This window comes from Cnephaeus nilssonii (genome assembly GCF_951640355.1).
Source record: "Cnephaeus nilssonii genome assembly, chromosome: 2".
Lineage (NCBI taxonomy): Eukaryota > Metazoa > Chordata > Mammalia > Chiroptera > Vespertilionidae > Cnephaeus > Cnephaeus nilssonii.
The window spans coordinates 74,054,456-74,070,516 of NC_137073.1; the positions used below are offsets into that span (position 1 = coordinate 74,054,456).

General features: G+C 48.7%; 1 protein-coding gene across 2 annotated transcripts in view; it reads right to left on the reverse strand.

Annotated features, from left to right (window-relative positions):
• The window catches only part of PDE8B (phosphodiesterase 8B), a 174,372-nt gene that overhangs the window by 65,986 nt on the left and 92,325 nt on the right, over positions 1-16,061 (reverse strand). For both annotated transcript variants that reach the window (XM_079760277.1, XM_079760278.1), the window contains exons 3-5: positions 9,956-10,146; positions 6,174-6,233; positions 3,801-3,858 (exon numbers count right to left, since the gene is read on the reverse strand). In XM_079760277.1, the coding sequence (XP_079616403.1) occupies positions 3,801-3,858; positions 6,174-6,233; positions 9,956-10,146 (309 nt within the window). The remainder of the gene's footprint in view (positions 1-3,800; positions 3,859-6,173; positions 6,234-9,955; positions 10,147-16,061) is intronic.

Here is a 16,061-nt window from a genome sequence, read left to right on the forward strand (position 1 = left end):
CCTATCTAATAAAAGGGCAATATGCAAATTAACCAGCACTCCATCACAAGATGGCGGCGCCCAGTCCTGGGGGGAGGGGGCAGCCGCTGAGAGCAGGCAGCGAGAGCGGCCTGGTGGGATGCTCGCTTCGTCACCGCGGCGACGAGGCAAGCGTTTCTCGTCCAGCTGCAGATGGGCCTCCAGGCCGCGGAGAGCCTCTGGGCAGCAGGTGTGGAGCGGCCAGGCCCCGCAGAGAGCTAGCTACTGGTGCATGGATTTGTGCGCAGGGCTACCAGTAAAGGATAAAAAAAAAAAGTCTTCTAAAACCCAACACTGGACGTGTTTGGTGTGAGCCACTCTGCGAATGGTCTCGAGGGGAGAGGCCCCTCTTCGCTTCCTTCCTCATCTTCTGAGTGCCCATTGCACTCTCTTCCCTCGTCTCCCCTCCCCCTCCCCCCTCCTCCTCCTCCTCCCAACCCCCCCCCCCCCAAACACACACACACACTTCCACTATCTAGCGTGGATGGCTTCTCCTTGGGGAGCACCTTTGAAGCCACGGGTCCCACCGTTGCAGGTGGAAGCTGGGAAGGGCGGAGGGAAGGGGGATTCCGCCATGAACACACACAGGAAGGAATCGCTTTCCCTTTCTTTGGTGACGTTAAACACGTTGGGTTCAGGATGAACTTCTGGGCGGGCCGCGATTGTCTATGTCTAATTCTAAATGTAATACACATTAATTTTACAGGGTGTAACATACAGAAAATACAAAGGAAAAACCCCAAGTCACTGGCAGGATCACAAGCTCCAGCTGTTGTTAATTTTGGCTCATCCCCCCCCCCCCCCCGGGCTTTCAGCGCCTTGTGCGTTTGCGTGTTCCGTGTGATATTTTCACTTTCCTATCTAAGAAATGATTTTTTATATTTTACTTTTCTTTACGTCTAAGAACTTCCACTGCAATGACAAGCGGCTTTCTGCAGGTGACGGTTTCTCAGCCCTGAGCACTTTGTTCATACTGGGTACTGAGTGAGTGTTTTGTGGACTAAGGGCAACGGAAGACGCCAGTGCCTCATCTTTTGGGCATTTTCAAGAGTGTAGTGAACCCCTCCCTCTGGAATGACTTGAGTGAATGAAAAGCAGTCGTCTTCCAACGTCAGCATCCTTCACCTGGGCCTGTGGTTAAGAAGCCAGGTTCCTGGGCCCACTGGCAGAAATGTGGGCCCACTTCGTCAGCACAGGCCCTCCCGGCCCTCAGGAGGCCCGGGCGCCGCGCTGCTGATGCGGGCTGTGCATGCTCAGGGCTGGGGGGAGGGGAGAGAGGCCTCACTGGTTTCCCAAACTGATTTGACCACAGCAGCCTTTGCCAAGGAACACCTGCTAACAGCGTTTGGCCCACTAGTGCCCACAGACAGTGTGAGAAACACTACTTCAGTGGGCCCCGCAGGGAGCTGGCATTTTCCCTCTGCAGTGAGTGTGAGCTCTGGCACGCTATCTCACCTGTTTTCTCTTCTGCAAAAAGGAAGAAAATCCCCAGCCTCTCATCTGTAGACGAGGATGAAATAAGTTGCCCGGAATGGAGCCGAACTGATAATACATCTGAGCTGTCCCTTTCTCCCCAGGAAGCCTCCCGGGGAGGAACTGTGTCTGACCGGCACGCCTAGCACAGCATTGCACGTGTCAGTGCTCCAGGAATACTTGTTCAACGGACTGCGCACCGTTTCAAATACAAAAAGAGGGATGCAGCGGCTGATATAAAAACAGCTGCACTCGCCCTTCGCGAAGGCACCGGTTTTAACAGGCTCGGAGGGCACGGGGCAGCATGCTCGCCCCTCACGCGCAGCGAGAGGCTCCGGGAGCTGCTGGGGGATGTTCACGGCACAGTTTGTTCCTGGATCCCTACGCAGGGACCCAGAGTCTGAAGCACCGGCCAATCGGCTAGCAACACAGGCTGAGTCTCACCAGATGATTTCATACAATCAAAACGACTCAGAGACGGGGAACTACCTCACGGAAGGCAGAATCGCTGGCATGTCTGGATGGGTGGTTGGGTAGAGTGTTGCCAAAGACAAGGTTTTGCCCAAAAAAGGAGGGCAGCCACCCGGAGAGCAATCTCAGCTGATCTCATTTCATAGTAACTCAGGAGGGAAAGCATTGGCAGGTGCGACGTGCTTCCCTTGGAAAGCGCCCCAACTATGTGGGGGCACCCTGACCCAGCTGGCAAAGGCCTCCATCAGACCAGCACGAAAGAACACAGGTGTCCATGACAGTCTCGTGTTTCCTGCTCCCTCTGTGGGTCTGATTCAGCAAGGCGGACGGCAGAAAGCATCTCCATATCTGGACAGAGGGCAACGAAACCTTCTAGAGCAGCACGGACAGGTTACGAAGCACGTAAAAAGGAACAACACAACTTTTCCCTCCTAAATTGACCGCATCATGTTGCCCCCAACAAGGGCCAGTTGCTCTCCCTAAGTTTTCCTGTGAGTAGATGTGCAATTCCCAGCATCACTCCAAATGACAATCCACACCCGTCACAGGTAGGAACACTGAGCTGAAGGCGAAATTCCAGAAGGACACCCGACAGCAGCTACAGGGGGCCTGGAGGATGTCACCCACACGGTGTTGCTGCTGTCCTTAGTAACGCGGTCCCGGGGGGGCGGGGGGGGGGAGGAGAACCTGCGTGCTCACACTCCAAGAGGTCCTGCCTCAGAGCTCCAGGGCCATGTTCAACATGAAACCCACTGCCCCCCCATGAAACCTGTGGATGATTTTAGGTTATTTCTCAGGAAACGCTCATTGTAAGTGGAGAGAGAAGTCTCAGGCTTCTCTACCAGCATTCCTCTTGCAGAACTCAGAAGCACTGTTCGGCACGCTCACCGAGACACAGCGTGGAGAACGGCTCTCAGAACCGAATGCCGGCCTCTGAGACGGGATGATGGACAAGAGGAAAGTGAGGCGAGCGACACCGCTAACGAGAAACACTCGCTCCTAGGACACGTGTGAGCCACTGTGCTACCTGCCTGTTTCACAGAGCACTTTGCTCCACACCGAAGCAGAAAACAACCGGAGCACAAAACTGCTGCCCATGGCGATTTCCCCCTTTCTGCCTCTCCGTGGTCTACGGCGAAGACGGGATTGTTTGTTAACCAGGGGCTGCAAGGTACCATTCCTTACACCACCCAAAGGGACCTCCACAGCTCACAGGCACGGGCAATGTCCTATTTCTGAAGGGAAGGATGTATGGCTCCATCTATTTGAGATTCAGATTACTCCCATCAAGAGACCAGGAGATGCCAGGGAAGCCTGGTTTTAGTTTGTTGGTACGTCTCCTTGCAGTAATCAATCTTCACTGTCAAGTTGAACAGCAGTTTAATTCATATAGTCACTCAAACAACATGATTTAACCCAGGAGCTCACAGGATGCGCTGGCCGTCCTGGGCCTGTCCCTGGGCACACGCTCTGACCAGGCCCTGACCAACACGAGGCCTGGGTGCCCACTTAGTGGACTCGCCTACACATAATCACGTGCACACAATGAATCTAGCCAACTGGACTAAATGAGAGAACCTTGGGACTACAGAATGTTGACCTAAGATGTGTTTCCATGTCATTACGTATCAGTAGCTAAGGTATGTGAAGTTATGAGAGAAAAAGGAAAAGAAGTCCGACTAGCAGTTGCCCGTTACCATCCCATGAGAACAGTTCCTCCCTCCCTCCCTTCCCCGCCCTGGGGCTTAGGGTCACGCATGGATGTTGGCTGTGCTGTGCTGGGAGAGTTAGGAGAAGGTGCCCGCACCAGAGGGAGGTGCTGGCCCGCGTCTACGTACCCTGCTGAAGCCCGCGTGCAGAAGAGGGAGGACTGAGGCCTCTTCATGGTCGCCCGATCTGCAGCAAAGCAGAAAAGGTGGTCACTCAGCAGATACAAACCAGGGTTCCTCACACTGAACCGTGGAGAGAGAGCAATGAGGCGAGCGTGGCGCTGGCTCTTGGAGTGACTTCCTGACCAGCACGTGCCCACGGGTACACCTGCCTTCAAGGACCCTGACTCCCACACTGACCTCCAGATGCAAAAAGCACAGAATGGCAAAGAAAACTCCCGCCGTGTGCCTGAGAGCATGGCTGCAGGTGCACCTGAGTGGCTGTCCCCCACTCTAGCTGCCGCTGGAGTTGGAGCAAGTGTGTGGGGCAGTCCCACAAAGGGACAAGTAGGGGCAATGCTCGTCCCAGAGACTACTGTCCTCTTTGCCGTCCCCAACCCCTCTGAGAGCACAACTCCCAACCCCAAGACCTCGCTGGGTCCAACTCTCAACTCGAGGAAGGCAACAGGCATCATAAGCGGCCGCAGCCAATAGCCCAATGGGCAAGATGTGTCATGAGGAATGCCGAGTTAGAAAGAAAGAAAGAGAAAACAAAAACTGATTACTGTCACTTATTTCGGGGGAAGGTTTCCTATAGTGAGTCTACAGTTGGGTGTCAGAACATCAGTCTGAGTGCAAGGTGTGGGTGTGGGTGACCACGAGACATGCAGGGCTGTCACCATTATGACAGAGAAAAGGCTTCCTCGAGACAGCCAGAAAGCAACGTGGTGACCACACCTTGAAAACAGGGGAGGAAAATGGAAGAGAGGGGGTTGGGTGGAGGAGCAGACAGAAAACAGGAAAGGAAAGCCCAGTGCTCATCTGGGGCGTTACTTGTAGCTGAGCCCGTCCTCAGGGAGAGGCCGCCTTGCCTAGCTCCTTCTCCTGGAGCTCAGGGTTCTCCTTGGCTGACTGATAAATCAGGACGGGCACTAAATGGGTTCTAGAGCAATTAATAATGTCCTATGTCATGTACTGAGTGGGACAAACTCAGAATTCATGTTTATTATCGCTCTCTCTATATGAAATATTTTATTAAAACATTGGGGGTGGGGGGAAGAAAAGAGAGCTTTGTTCTTGGGAACAAGCCAGGCTTGGGGGACGCTGTGGGGCCTGGTGCACATGAGGTGTCCATGCCCAGGACCTCAGAGCCCCCCCAGATAAAACACGAGCCAAAGGGCTGAATAAGAACGACTGCGCATCTTCGCTCTCCTCATCGCTCCCCTCGAGGCCCCATCCCCCACCAGGATGGCGGAGTGGAGAGGAACCACTGGGACAGTTTCCGCACTTTCCTTGCCCCACAGCCGTGGCAGGTATCAGTGAAAAGACACGGCTCTGAACAAGAGACTCAGGGAGCACCAGGTCAGTAGAAGTCTTTGGTTAGGCCAAAACTTTGAAGCCAGGACATGGCTCTGGAATGGAGTATTTCCGCTCTCCCGTCCCGGGCTGGCCTGGGGGGGGAGCCTAAACCCTCCCGAGTTGCTGGCTTGTCAGCTCCTTCCTTGCAGAATCCGTGCCCTTTGCCACACGGGTCCAAGTCCAGAAGATCCTAGGCCCTAATTAAGGTCTTATTCTCTCCGAAGCTAATGATGGCCATTACTTGACTATAACATTTGATACTTGCAAAGATTCCAACCACTGCAGCTTGTACAAACAACTTTTTCCGTCCAGATCTTTCATTCTAAGCGCTGGCCATTTCAGACAATGAACCCAGCAGAGCAGTTTCTCAACCCACAATCTCGTACCTACAGCTTAATTCCTCTTTCCTGCCTTCCAACATTGGCATGCATCCTAGTCCTGCGTCTAGCCACATAACTGTCCCAAAACATAAACGGCACATCCCTTTTCTTACAGTGGATTTAGTGCCTCTTTGTTCTCACGCTACCATTTGTTTCCTCTTAAGTGAAAATCAAGCATTCTTTTTTTCTCTCCCATCTCTTTTCCTTAAAGAAGAAGAAGAAGGAAAAAAAAAAAAGGTAAGCTGGAATCGTGTTCTTTCCAGATCTCCTCCTTCACACATTTTGCATTCATTTCCAGCATCTAATGAAGTAACCATTTTTTCCTGAGGTGAGTATGTTGCAGCAGCAATTCGATATGATAGGGAGAAAACCTAAATATTTCCAGAAACATGCAAAAACAAAACAAAACAAAACACACAAAAAAAACACACACACACACACACACACAAAAAAAAAACAAAAAACACCCAAAGCAAGATCTAAGGTTGCTGCTGTAGGGCCAAGGACATGCCCATTGTTTTTCCAGCTCCGAGACTGGATGACATCAGACAAATGTCTCAGCAAGAACGGGACGGTTTCCAGCAGGGGTGGGAGGCGAGCTTACGCTTGTGAAACCACCGCGAGGATCACCGTGTGCTCCGCGAGATTTGTGGCCCGGATCGACCTGCAACAAGAAGGTGCCAAGTCAAACCAGGTGACCTCGCTGTGCTACATCAAACCCACGTGAAACCGCTTCACACCGGAAACGGCACATCAGGTCTTCCTCTGAAGAACAGCTCTGCTGTACGCCGGGCACTGGCACAGGATTGAATGTTAACTGCAACTGAAACACTCTAACGAAGCACCACGTGGCTGCAAGATGCTCATAAGGGAAACTGGAGGGTAGGGGTGGGTAGGAACTGCAGGAACAGTCTGGACCCTGCACAGTTTCCCTGTAAACCTGAAACTTCTTTAATAAACAGAGCTATTAAACTAAAAGAACAAAAAACAGGAAAAGTCCATGTGAAAGACAACAAAGAAAGATGTCCTTGTGGATCAGGACAATCTCTTTGTGTTATTAAAAAAAAAAAAAAAAGAAAAAAGAATTTTTTAACTCCCAGGCAATTATCCAATAAGTCAGATCTGCCAATTTTCCACTTCAAAAACCGTCAAATCCCACTTAAATTCCATGTTTTCTGACTGAAATTCTACTCTGCAAAAAAAAAACACACAAAAAACTGGCAGTCCTACAATTCTCTGGTTATCAGTTTGTACTTGGGGAGGTAATTGGGTTGGATCTTTTTTCTTTTAAAATAGTAGTTAGTTCAGAAAAATGAAAGTACTTGCTGACAGCTGGATATACAAATGCAGACTAAAATGTATTAAATGGTACACAGACCCACCCCAATTTCCCAGTTGCACTGTTGTTTGTCCTCTGATACTTTAAACGACTGGGGCTGAGAAATGTTGCAATATGGCAACTGTCACCACCTGTGTATTGTTAGTTTATTCCCTAGGAACTTAATGGGATTAAGACATGTAAGGGTGTAGACTTTAGAGGTCGGTGAGTCTTCTTAGAAAATGTGTTTTGAATGGTACAGCTCAGATTCTGTATTATTCTGGTCAGGGGTCATGAAATGGGTGAACTTTTGTTTTTTTAAATCCTCACCCAAAGATATATTTCCCATTGATTTTTTTAAGAGAGAGTGGAAGAGAGAGAGAGAGAGAGAGAGAGAGAGAGAGAGAGAGAGAGAGAGATCAACCAGAGAGAGACACATCAATTATCAATTGGGTCCCGGGATGGAACATACAACCTACGTACATGCCCTTGACCAGAAATTGAACCCGAGACCCTTCAGTCCGAGGACCACCACTTTAACCACTGAGCCAAACCGACCAGGGCTGGGTGAGCTTTTAATGAAGTGCCACCTACTCAGATCTTGGTACAAATATGAATGCGTGTTCTGACCCATCCCCTTGCTCTGGCCTCTGGTTATTTTAATATGGCTCAAAAGAGAGCCGCCATCTCCCACAACAGAAGCGTAGGGGCTGCTCCCGAGTAATTTGTGAAACAACGTGTTCGTTTTCTTTCTAGCTACTGGGACTTCAGGTCCTCTCCATGTTAACCTGTTTGCACGACTGCTCTCCCAGGGGGAGCCAGCTCAGCCTGCTTGATCCTCTTCGACTCCAGAATTTCCTAACCTTTTTCAAAAATGTACCTTCCCTGTTTCCTATTCCTTGAGGCCTCCCTCTGTGTGGGTAGAAGGCTTGAGAAAACGACCAGCTGCTGTCTTCCTGGGAAGTGCAGCTCCCCTGGTGCATAAACAGTTGAATGGCAAATACCTTTGCAGACAGCGCCTGACCTCCCTGTGAGTCACTAATAGCCTCCAATGGGAGCACAGGCGACTCCCCACGCAGCACACAGGGCCGTCCTGGTGAAGTGAAGCTACCCGTACGTCCTACCTAGTAGCCTATTGAATTCTCAGCAGAAGTACCAGTTAGCACCTAATGAAAAAAACGCACAGTGTTTTAGAGGTGAGCTCTAATCTCAGGAAACACCGAGCACTTCTCACCTTCCTTCAGCCTCTTCCTCCCCAATGAGGCGCCAAGCGTACCTTCTGGGCTACATCCAAAGGGGTGGGCCATAGGCCAAAGGCTCAAACTCTGCTACGAACATAACTGGGCTGGAGCACACACTCGCTTAGTCTTTGAGACTGGCTTCCAGTGTTGGGTTGCTGCCTGCTGCTTCCCGCTTCCCTCTCAGTCCTCCCGAGGAACCGGTGTGGTCAGAGGCACCTGGACCTCTTCCTGGTGGAGAGGACTAAGGGGGAGCCTGGGGACGGACAGGGCAGGGGTCCAAGGAAGTGTGTTAAGCTAAGATCCAGTCTAGCTCAAAAGCCAGGGATCCTGGACCGCAGATGACAATCGAGTGCACATTTGCTGGGAGCATGCCCCAGCTCATCCTAGGGAACACGTCCTGGCAGGCAGGCAGGCAGGAATCGGGGCTCCCTCGTGGTGACCGGTGACAGCGGTAAGCACGCCAGCAGGCACGCACCCGGCTTCTGCACTGCACAGACCCCCACTGCTTTTCTGTGCCGCCAAGACAGACGTACACTTACTAGGAAACAAAACTCCATTTCTTTATGTTCCAGGAAGGTTGTAATGCCATTCTGCTGAAAGGGGTCTTTGCCTGAATTAAAAGAATTCTTCCTATTAATTCCTTCTTTTTACACCTGAAGCTCATCTTAAATCGATCTACGTATGCACAAAGGGCTGTAGTACCTATCACAAAGTCAGTCAAGACAAGGGAAAGAAGACACACTTAATTATCAAGGACCCAATTCTATCCTGAAAATCATTTAAAAAGGAGGAATGTTCCTAATCACCAAAAATATCTGCCAAATATTTAATGATACATTTTATGTATGAATATACATAATAAATAGGCAAATATTCCTACGCAGGAAGATAAAATTACTTGAGACCAATAAGACATTTTAAAATAGGTCCCTTAAGAAAAATGTTTTGGGAAACGGAAAGCTGTCAAAGACTAGCAAAGCGATGCCTGTGATGAGAAGCTTTTCCTCGTTTCTCCTCAGGGTACCCAAGGCTCTATGAGGCCATGCCCCTACCTTTCACGCCATTTACTATTTTCAAGAAAATTCCAGCTCCATACGTAACTGGAGTCCGCCCTGGCCTAGCATTTAATTAGTGACCTCTTCCTGTCTCGCTTCAAAGCATTCCACTGCTGCTAAAGAGATCGGTTCATCCAGCGCGAACTCTGAGGGCTGCATTTATTTATGATCAGGCATGCGTTTCCTCCCCGAGCAAGCGTTTCTGTAAACAAGTGGGGGTGTGGGCCCCTGGAAGATTTTCTCCAGCTGCAAAGTGGCTGCCTTCGCCCTGTGACTGCTGTCGGATCCACCCATCTGTGTCAGGCAGGGGGAAATGTATATTTCACACATTTCTGATGCTCATTTTGGTGCAGAATAATTAAGATTAAAGTATCTGGTTTACATCCAAACCATATCTGTATAATAAGAACTGTGTGAATTTTAATGTATTTGTGTGTGTGTGTGTGTGAGAGAGAGAGAGAGAGAGAGAGAGAGAGAGAGAGAGAGAGAGAGAAAGAAACATGAGCAAAAACTCAGGGGAGAAAATCCTGCAGTTTTCAGTAGCACCCAGCTCACACCTCTAAATACATCGGAACTCAAATGCAAAAAAATAGAAAAGGTGTGATAAATCTATAGGCGGAGCCACAGCTTTCATCACAGAAAGCTGAATAAACTGCTTAGGAACATCAACACGTATTTTAGAAATCTATGGGTTGGAACTAAAGACACCTAAAAATGAACTCACTTCAGGCTAAGTGGACATCTCCTAAGCATATGAGATAAAGGAAGGTACCTGCACACAGCCTCTGCATCGAAGTTCCGAGCCTGTCTGTGATCAATCACAATAATTTCATGATGTTTATCCAGAAAGCATTCAAGGGCTGACTCTGGAGTCCGGGCGATATTGCATCTGAAACCGGCTCTGTCACAGGCCCACCAGAATCCATCACTCTGACTGTCCTCCTTCGCAAAGATCAGCAAAACCTGGAACACACAGACAGGAGCACCTTAACAGCAGTCACCCTCCTTAGAGACGGCATTAAAAACAGGCCTCTGGAGGGAAGCTGCCTGGGTTCGAATCCCAGCTCCTCCAACAGCTTCCAGTGTGTCTCTGAACAAGCATTTCCTCTCTGGGGCCCCCAGTTTCTCCTCTGTCAGGTGTGAGAGCAGCAGTGCCACGCAGCCTGTTGTGAGACTTGAATGAGCACGGAACAGGTGCTCAGTCACGCTGCTGGTGGTGATTTACTTTTAATTTCCCAAGAGCCTTTGTTTTTAAACAGATAAGGCGGTGAAATGATGAACAGGATACTTAGCACAGGTTAGACCCTGGCTCACATATACACCTCTGGCTCTGGTGCAGGTGGTGTTTGCCTCATGGTACCTGGATGACACCTCTCTGAACTTGGGACTTAAATCCATATAAAGATTCAAGAAAGGAAAGGGACTCAAAACAACCTGAAAAACTAATTCTAACACCAACTCTTGCCAATTATTCAATATGGAATGAATAATCATGAACCCTGAAAGTGATGGAGCCAAATTGGGCGCAGTCCCAGCAATGAAAAGAAGGTGGCAGTACTGCACACCGTGTTCCCCTCTTCCTCCCTGGGCGCTGGGACCCAGATTCTCTGGCCGCCCGAGGCAGCCTTACCCTCACCTGAACTTGTGCATTTGTTTACTTGCTCATAGTCTATCTTCTCCACTAGAATTGAACTTCGGGTCAGCAAAGACCTTCCTAATCTCCTTCCCTGCTGGACCCCTGTGCCTGCAATGGGCTGGCACTTAGTACTAGCTGCTCAGTAAATATTTGATGCGTGAAAGGATAACTACTTGCAGGGGTTTCTGCAAAATGCAAGAGGTATTTACTATTAGTGGGAACAAGACTACATCACAGCAACAGGTCCAATTAAAAAAACCACATATAGTGCCATTTGCCAACCACACCCAAGCACAGATGAAGTTAAGAGACTAAATCTCATTTTGGTACAACAGCATAAAACTGATGAATGTTCTATGGAGAGACTCCCCTAAGACCTAAATGCCCAGCCTTTAAAAGCCCTCAAAACGAAGGTCGTGCCCTGGCTGGTGTAGTTCAGTTGGTTGGGCATAGTCCCATGCACCAAAAGGTTGCTGGCTTGATTCCTGGTCAGGGCACATGCCCAGGTTGCAGGTTCGACCCCTGGTAGGGGGCATGCAGGAGGCAGCTGATTAAGGTTTTGCTCTCATATCTGTGTTTCTCTTTCTTTCTCCCCACCCCTCCCCCCACTCTAAAAATCAATAATAAATAAATAAAAGAGATCCTAGTGTGTGCTCTTGCTCCCCTGGAACATGCCCACCCCTTCTCCTCCCTCTCTTCTTCCCCACAGCCATGCATCTCCTAAACTCTAAGGGACCCCACCAGACTTGCAACCAGGGCAGCAATGGGCAGCAGCCGTTCGTCCAGGGTAACTTCCAGACCTTTCCCCAAGATTCCCTTTTCTCTGATTTCTTAGTGAGCCCAAGCTGCCCAGCCTAGGCTCATTTCCCCAACTAATCCCTCTCCTGTTATCCTAGACCAGTGGTCGGCAAACTCATTAGTCAACAGAGCCAAATATCAACAGTACAACGATTGAAATTTCTTTTGAGAGCCAAATTTTTTAAACTTAAACTTCTTCTAACGCCACTTCTTCAAAACAGACTCGCCCAGGCCGTGGTATTTTGTGGAAGAGCCACACTCAAGGGGCCAAAGAGCCGCGTGGGGCTGGCGAGCCGCAGTTTGCCGACCACGGTCCTAGGCTCTTTCTTGTTTCACTGTCCCCAGCTTTAATAAACATCCTCTAAAGTACAAAAAAGAAAAGAAAAACATAATAACCTCATGACATGGCACTTAGTATTCTTCCGTATCCACTTCTGGCTTAAACAATGAGAAACAGAAGGGTAGTTTCTTAACTAGAAGACCCTTCCTTTAAGGCAATAGCCACTATCATTCTTCATGATGAAATACTGAATACGTTTCATTTAATATCAGAAGAAGAAATACTGTCCTACCATTACAACTATATCTTAAGAATGTTTTGTTAACTGAAAATTGGCAATATATAAAAAACAGAAACAATAGTGTAATAAATCTCCTGTACCAACCACCCAGCTTCAGCAACAACCAGCTCCTGGCCAGTCTAGTTGCATCTCTACCCCTACCCACTTTCCCAACTCTTGTTTTACTTTGCAAATCTCGCACATCATATCATTTCATCTATATGCACCTGTTGAAGATAAAGACTCTTTTCAAAAACAAAAAGGAAAAAAGAGAGAACTTATGAACATGGACAACAGTGTGGTGATTGCAGGGGGTGGGTGGAGGTGGAAGAGGGGATAAACGGTGATGGAAAAAAATATAATTAAAATTTTAAAAACCCACAATACAGTTCATACCTAAACCTCTCCAATAATTCCTTACCATCATGAAATACCTGGCTGTATCATCAATGCCATTAGTTTTACACTGAATCACTTCCTGTTTTCTGAAAGCCATGTCCCAGAAAAATAATACTTTTCAGCATGATTCTGACATTTCCTTCTTAGCATGTGGCTTGAAATCACGAGGCAGCCACACTTATTAAGGGCCCTCTCTGGGCAAGGGTCAGTCAGGCCCTCCTCAGTCCAGGTGCTCCTAAAGCCTCCGGCCACGGAGCTACTCCTAGGAAGAAGTGGGAGGTGACTCTTCCAAGGCGAGTGAAGGGCACAGCCTTGTGGATTGTGATAGCGAAAGGAAACCCTTCACATGCAGTCATTACTGAGGGAGCTGCAGTGAACAAAACCGGGCAGAATAAACTGCTTCGTGCAAAAAGGCAACCGCCCTTACTTGTGGAGCTGTGCTATTAACATGAGAAGCTCGATATGCAGAGCCTGAAAGTCAGAAACGGTGACAGAACTTCTTGTCTCTCAGTGGTCTGGCTGATTTATGGATTGCTAAGCAAGAGACCCAGTACTTTATGCTTCCTTTATACCACTGTGCCTCAGTATTTGACTAATCCAGTCGTCGGCAAACTGCAGCTCGCGAGCCACATGCGGCTTGCGAACCGCGGTTTGCCGCTCTGTTGACTAATGAGTTTGCCGACCACTGGACTAATCCAATAAAAACACAACTGCCTTCCCATGTTGGGCATCATTACAGGTATTAACTTCACATGTCTTACATCTTCTTAAAAAACTGGAGAGTTCCACTTTCAGAATAATAATGTCATCATTCAGCTAATATTTCCTGAGTGCCTACTCTGTGTCAGACACTGTTTTTCATTGCTTAGCGTATGCCCACGAATGAAATACAGACCCCTTTTAGTGTAGTGGTGGAGGGACAAGCAATAAACAATAGGCACAATAAGTAAGCAAATGGTATGGGTTATTGAAAATGATGAGCGCTGTGTAAAATCTGTGGAGCAGGGTGTGGCTTGCTGGTGGGAATGCAGGCTGGTGCAGCCACTGTGGAGAACAGTATGGAGTTTCCTCAAAAAACTAAAAATGGAACTCCCATTTGACCCAGTGATCCCACTTCTAAGACTATATCCCAAGAAACCAGAAACACCAATTAGGAAGGATATATGCACCCCTATGTTCACAGCAGCACAATTCACCATAGCTAAGATTTGGAAACAGCCTAAGTGCCTATCAGCAGATGAGTAGATTAGAAAACTGTGGTACATCTACACAATGGAATACTACCCTTCTATAAAAAAGAAGGAATTCTTAACATTTGCAAGGATGGAACTGGAGAGCATTATGCTAAGCGAAATAAGCCAGTCAGAGAAAGATAAGTATCACATGATCTCACTCATCTATGGAATATAATGAACAACATAAACTGATGAAAACAGATCCAGAGACAGAGAAGCATTGATTAGACCATCAAACCTCAGAGGGAAGGTAGGGGAGGGTGGGAGTAAGGGGGAGAGATCAACCAAAGGACTTGTATGCATGCATATAAGCCTAACCAATGGACACAGACAACAGGGGGGTGAGGGTATGAGGGGGGCGGGCAATGGGGCAATAAGGACACATATGTAATACCTTAATCAATAAAGAAAAAAAATTTAAAAAAAAGAGTGGCTTGTTGCTGGCAGGATTAGTAGGTGGTTAGGGCAGGTTTCACTAAGAAAGCAACAGACAAGCAAATGCCTGAAGGAAATAGAAAAGTAAACCAAGTTGAGGTCCGAAGGAAAGCATTCCGAGCTGAGGGAACAGTTCCATGGGCCCAACAGTGGGAAGCACGCCTGCTGTGCTCAGGGAACTGCAGGGAAGCCAGCACGACAGAGGGGCGGATGCGAGGCTGGGAGGGTGGGAAAGAGTCAAGTTCACAGCCCAGGGCTAGATTCTGGTAAGGCCTTATGGGTCATTTTAGGAACTTAATCTGGATTTCACATGGAAACTTACAAGACTGATTGAAAGTGGGGAGCTGTATTTTTCATGCCTTGTTGTTTTCTGTGTTTCTGATGCTTTGATGTCTAGAGCCTGGCTGACCCTGGCCGGCTAGGAATGCACTTTCCATGCGCAAACCCAGCAGAGCCCATACCCACCACCTCTTTTACCGCGTCTACCACTCTGCACCACTGACTCCAGGGCCAGGTACCAGACAGCCAGGGGCCACCCATGGGCCCCAGACAGCCCTGAAATGACTCAAACTAGCCAAACCTGCTTCCCCTGCTTCACCATTCCTTCCCACAGAAACCACAATAAAGGCTCTTGCCTACATTTCCCCCTCGCTCTCTCCCTCTCCGGACCAACCTTGCCTCTTCCCGCTGCGGTCCTGCTTGCTGTGGTGTGCCCCCTCCTCCTGGCAACTGTGACTTTTCAATAATTCAACTCCTAAGCAACATGAAAGTCTTTTCTCTGCCTCACTGAATTACAAACTCCTAAGTTCAGATCAGCTCCCAACATTTTATCCTCTGCATTTCTAGTGTCATAAAATATCCCGAGCTCCTTTAATGAATGTGCAGCTTTTTGCTGGCATCACTTCCTGTGACATTTCATCCTTTCGGTCACCACCATTTTCTTTATTTCAGTAAACTTCCTTTGACTAACTTCCTCTAGCGAGCTGTCTAGGAGCTCTCAAAGGCAGCAGTATCAACGTGCCCACACTGGGCTATTTCTCCTCTACCCCCACTTACATTCAATTCAAAAATTCACTTCTGCCATCGTCACTTTTCATTTCTTGGCTGCACTTTCATGTCTGTTGGCTAATTCCCTCTTTCCTCCATCTCTTTCTGTGCAATGCCGTGGGTATGGTCATGGAGACATGGTGGCAACACGGCACATCTGCTGTCTGTGCTTGAACTGAGTGAGCAGCTGGGCAGCGACCAATCACAGTGATGCTGAAGAAAGTGATGTGATTGGTCACTGATCACGCTGCACATCTGTTATTTACAGGTCTGTGGGGACGGAAGAGCTAGCAGCAAAGTCCCTACTTATGCAGTTATTTCCTGTTACAACACCCATGTCCCACAATTTGAAGCACGCTATTGGGGGTCTGGTGTTATTAAATTAAACTCTGAAATATGTGCACATTGGAACTGTACAAAGCAAGTGCTACCACCTAACCCTTCTTGAAACCGTCTTCCAGCCCAAGCTGGAATGATAAAGTAAGGGCAAGGCCAAGAGCATGCAGGGCAGGGCTCTGGTGTGAGAGGCTGCAGACTGCAGGAGCCTGGGGGGCTCCCAGGGGCAATAAACAGGAACAGGGGACATGACTCTCAGGAGTTCTCCGACAGGAAGGGACTCCTGGGGTGCTCCATGAGCCCCGATTCAACAGATGAGGACAGTGACTTCCCAAAGCAAAGCAGAGGCAAAGGAGGCTGGACCCATGTGCCCCAACCCCTCCTCAGCAAGCTTTTCACGGCGCCCCCTGATGTTCTCTGGTTTTGCTAGAA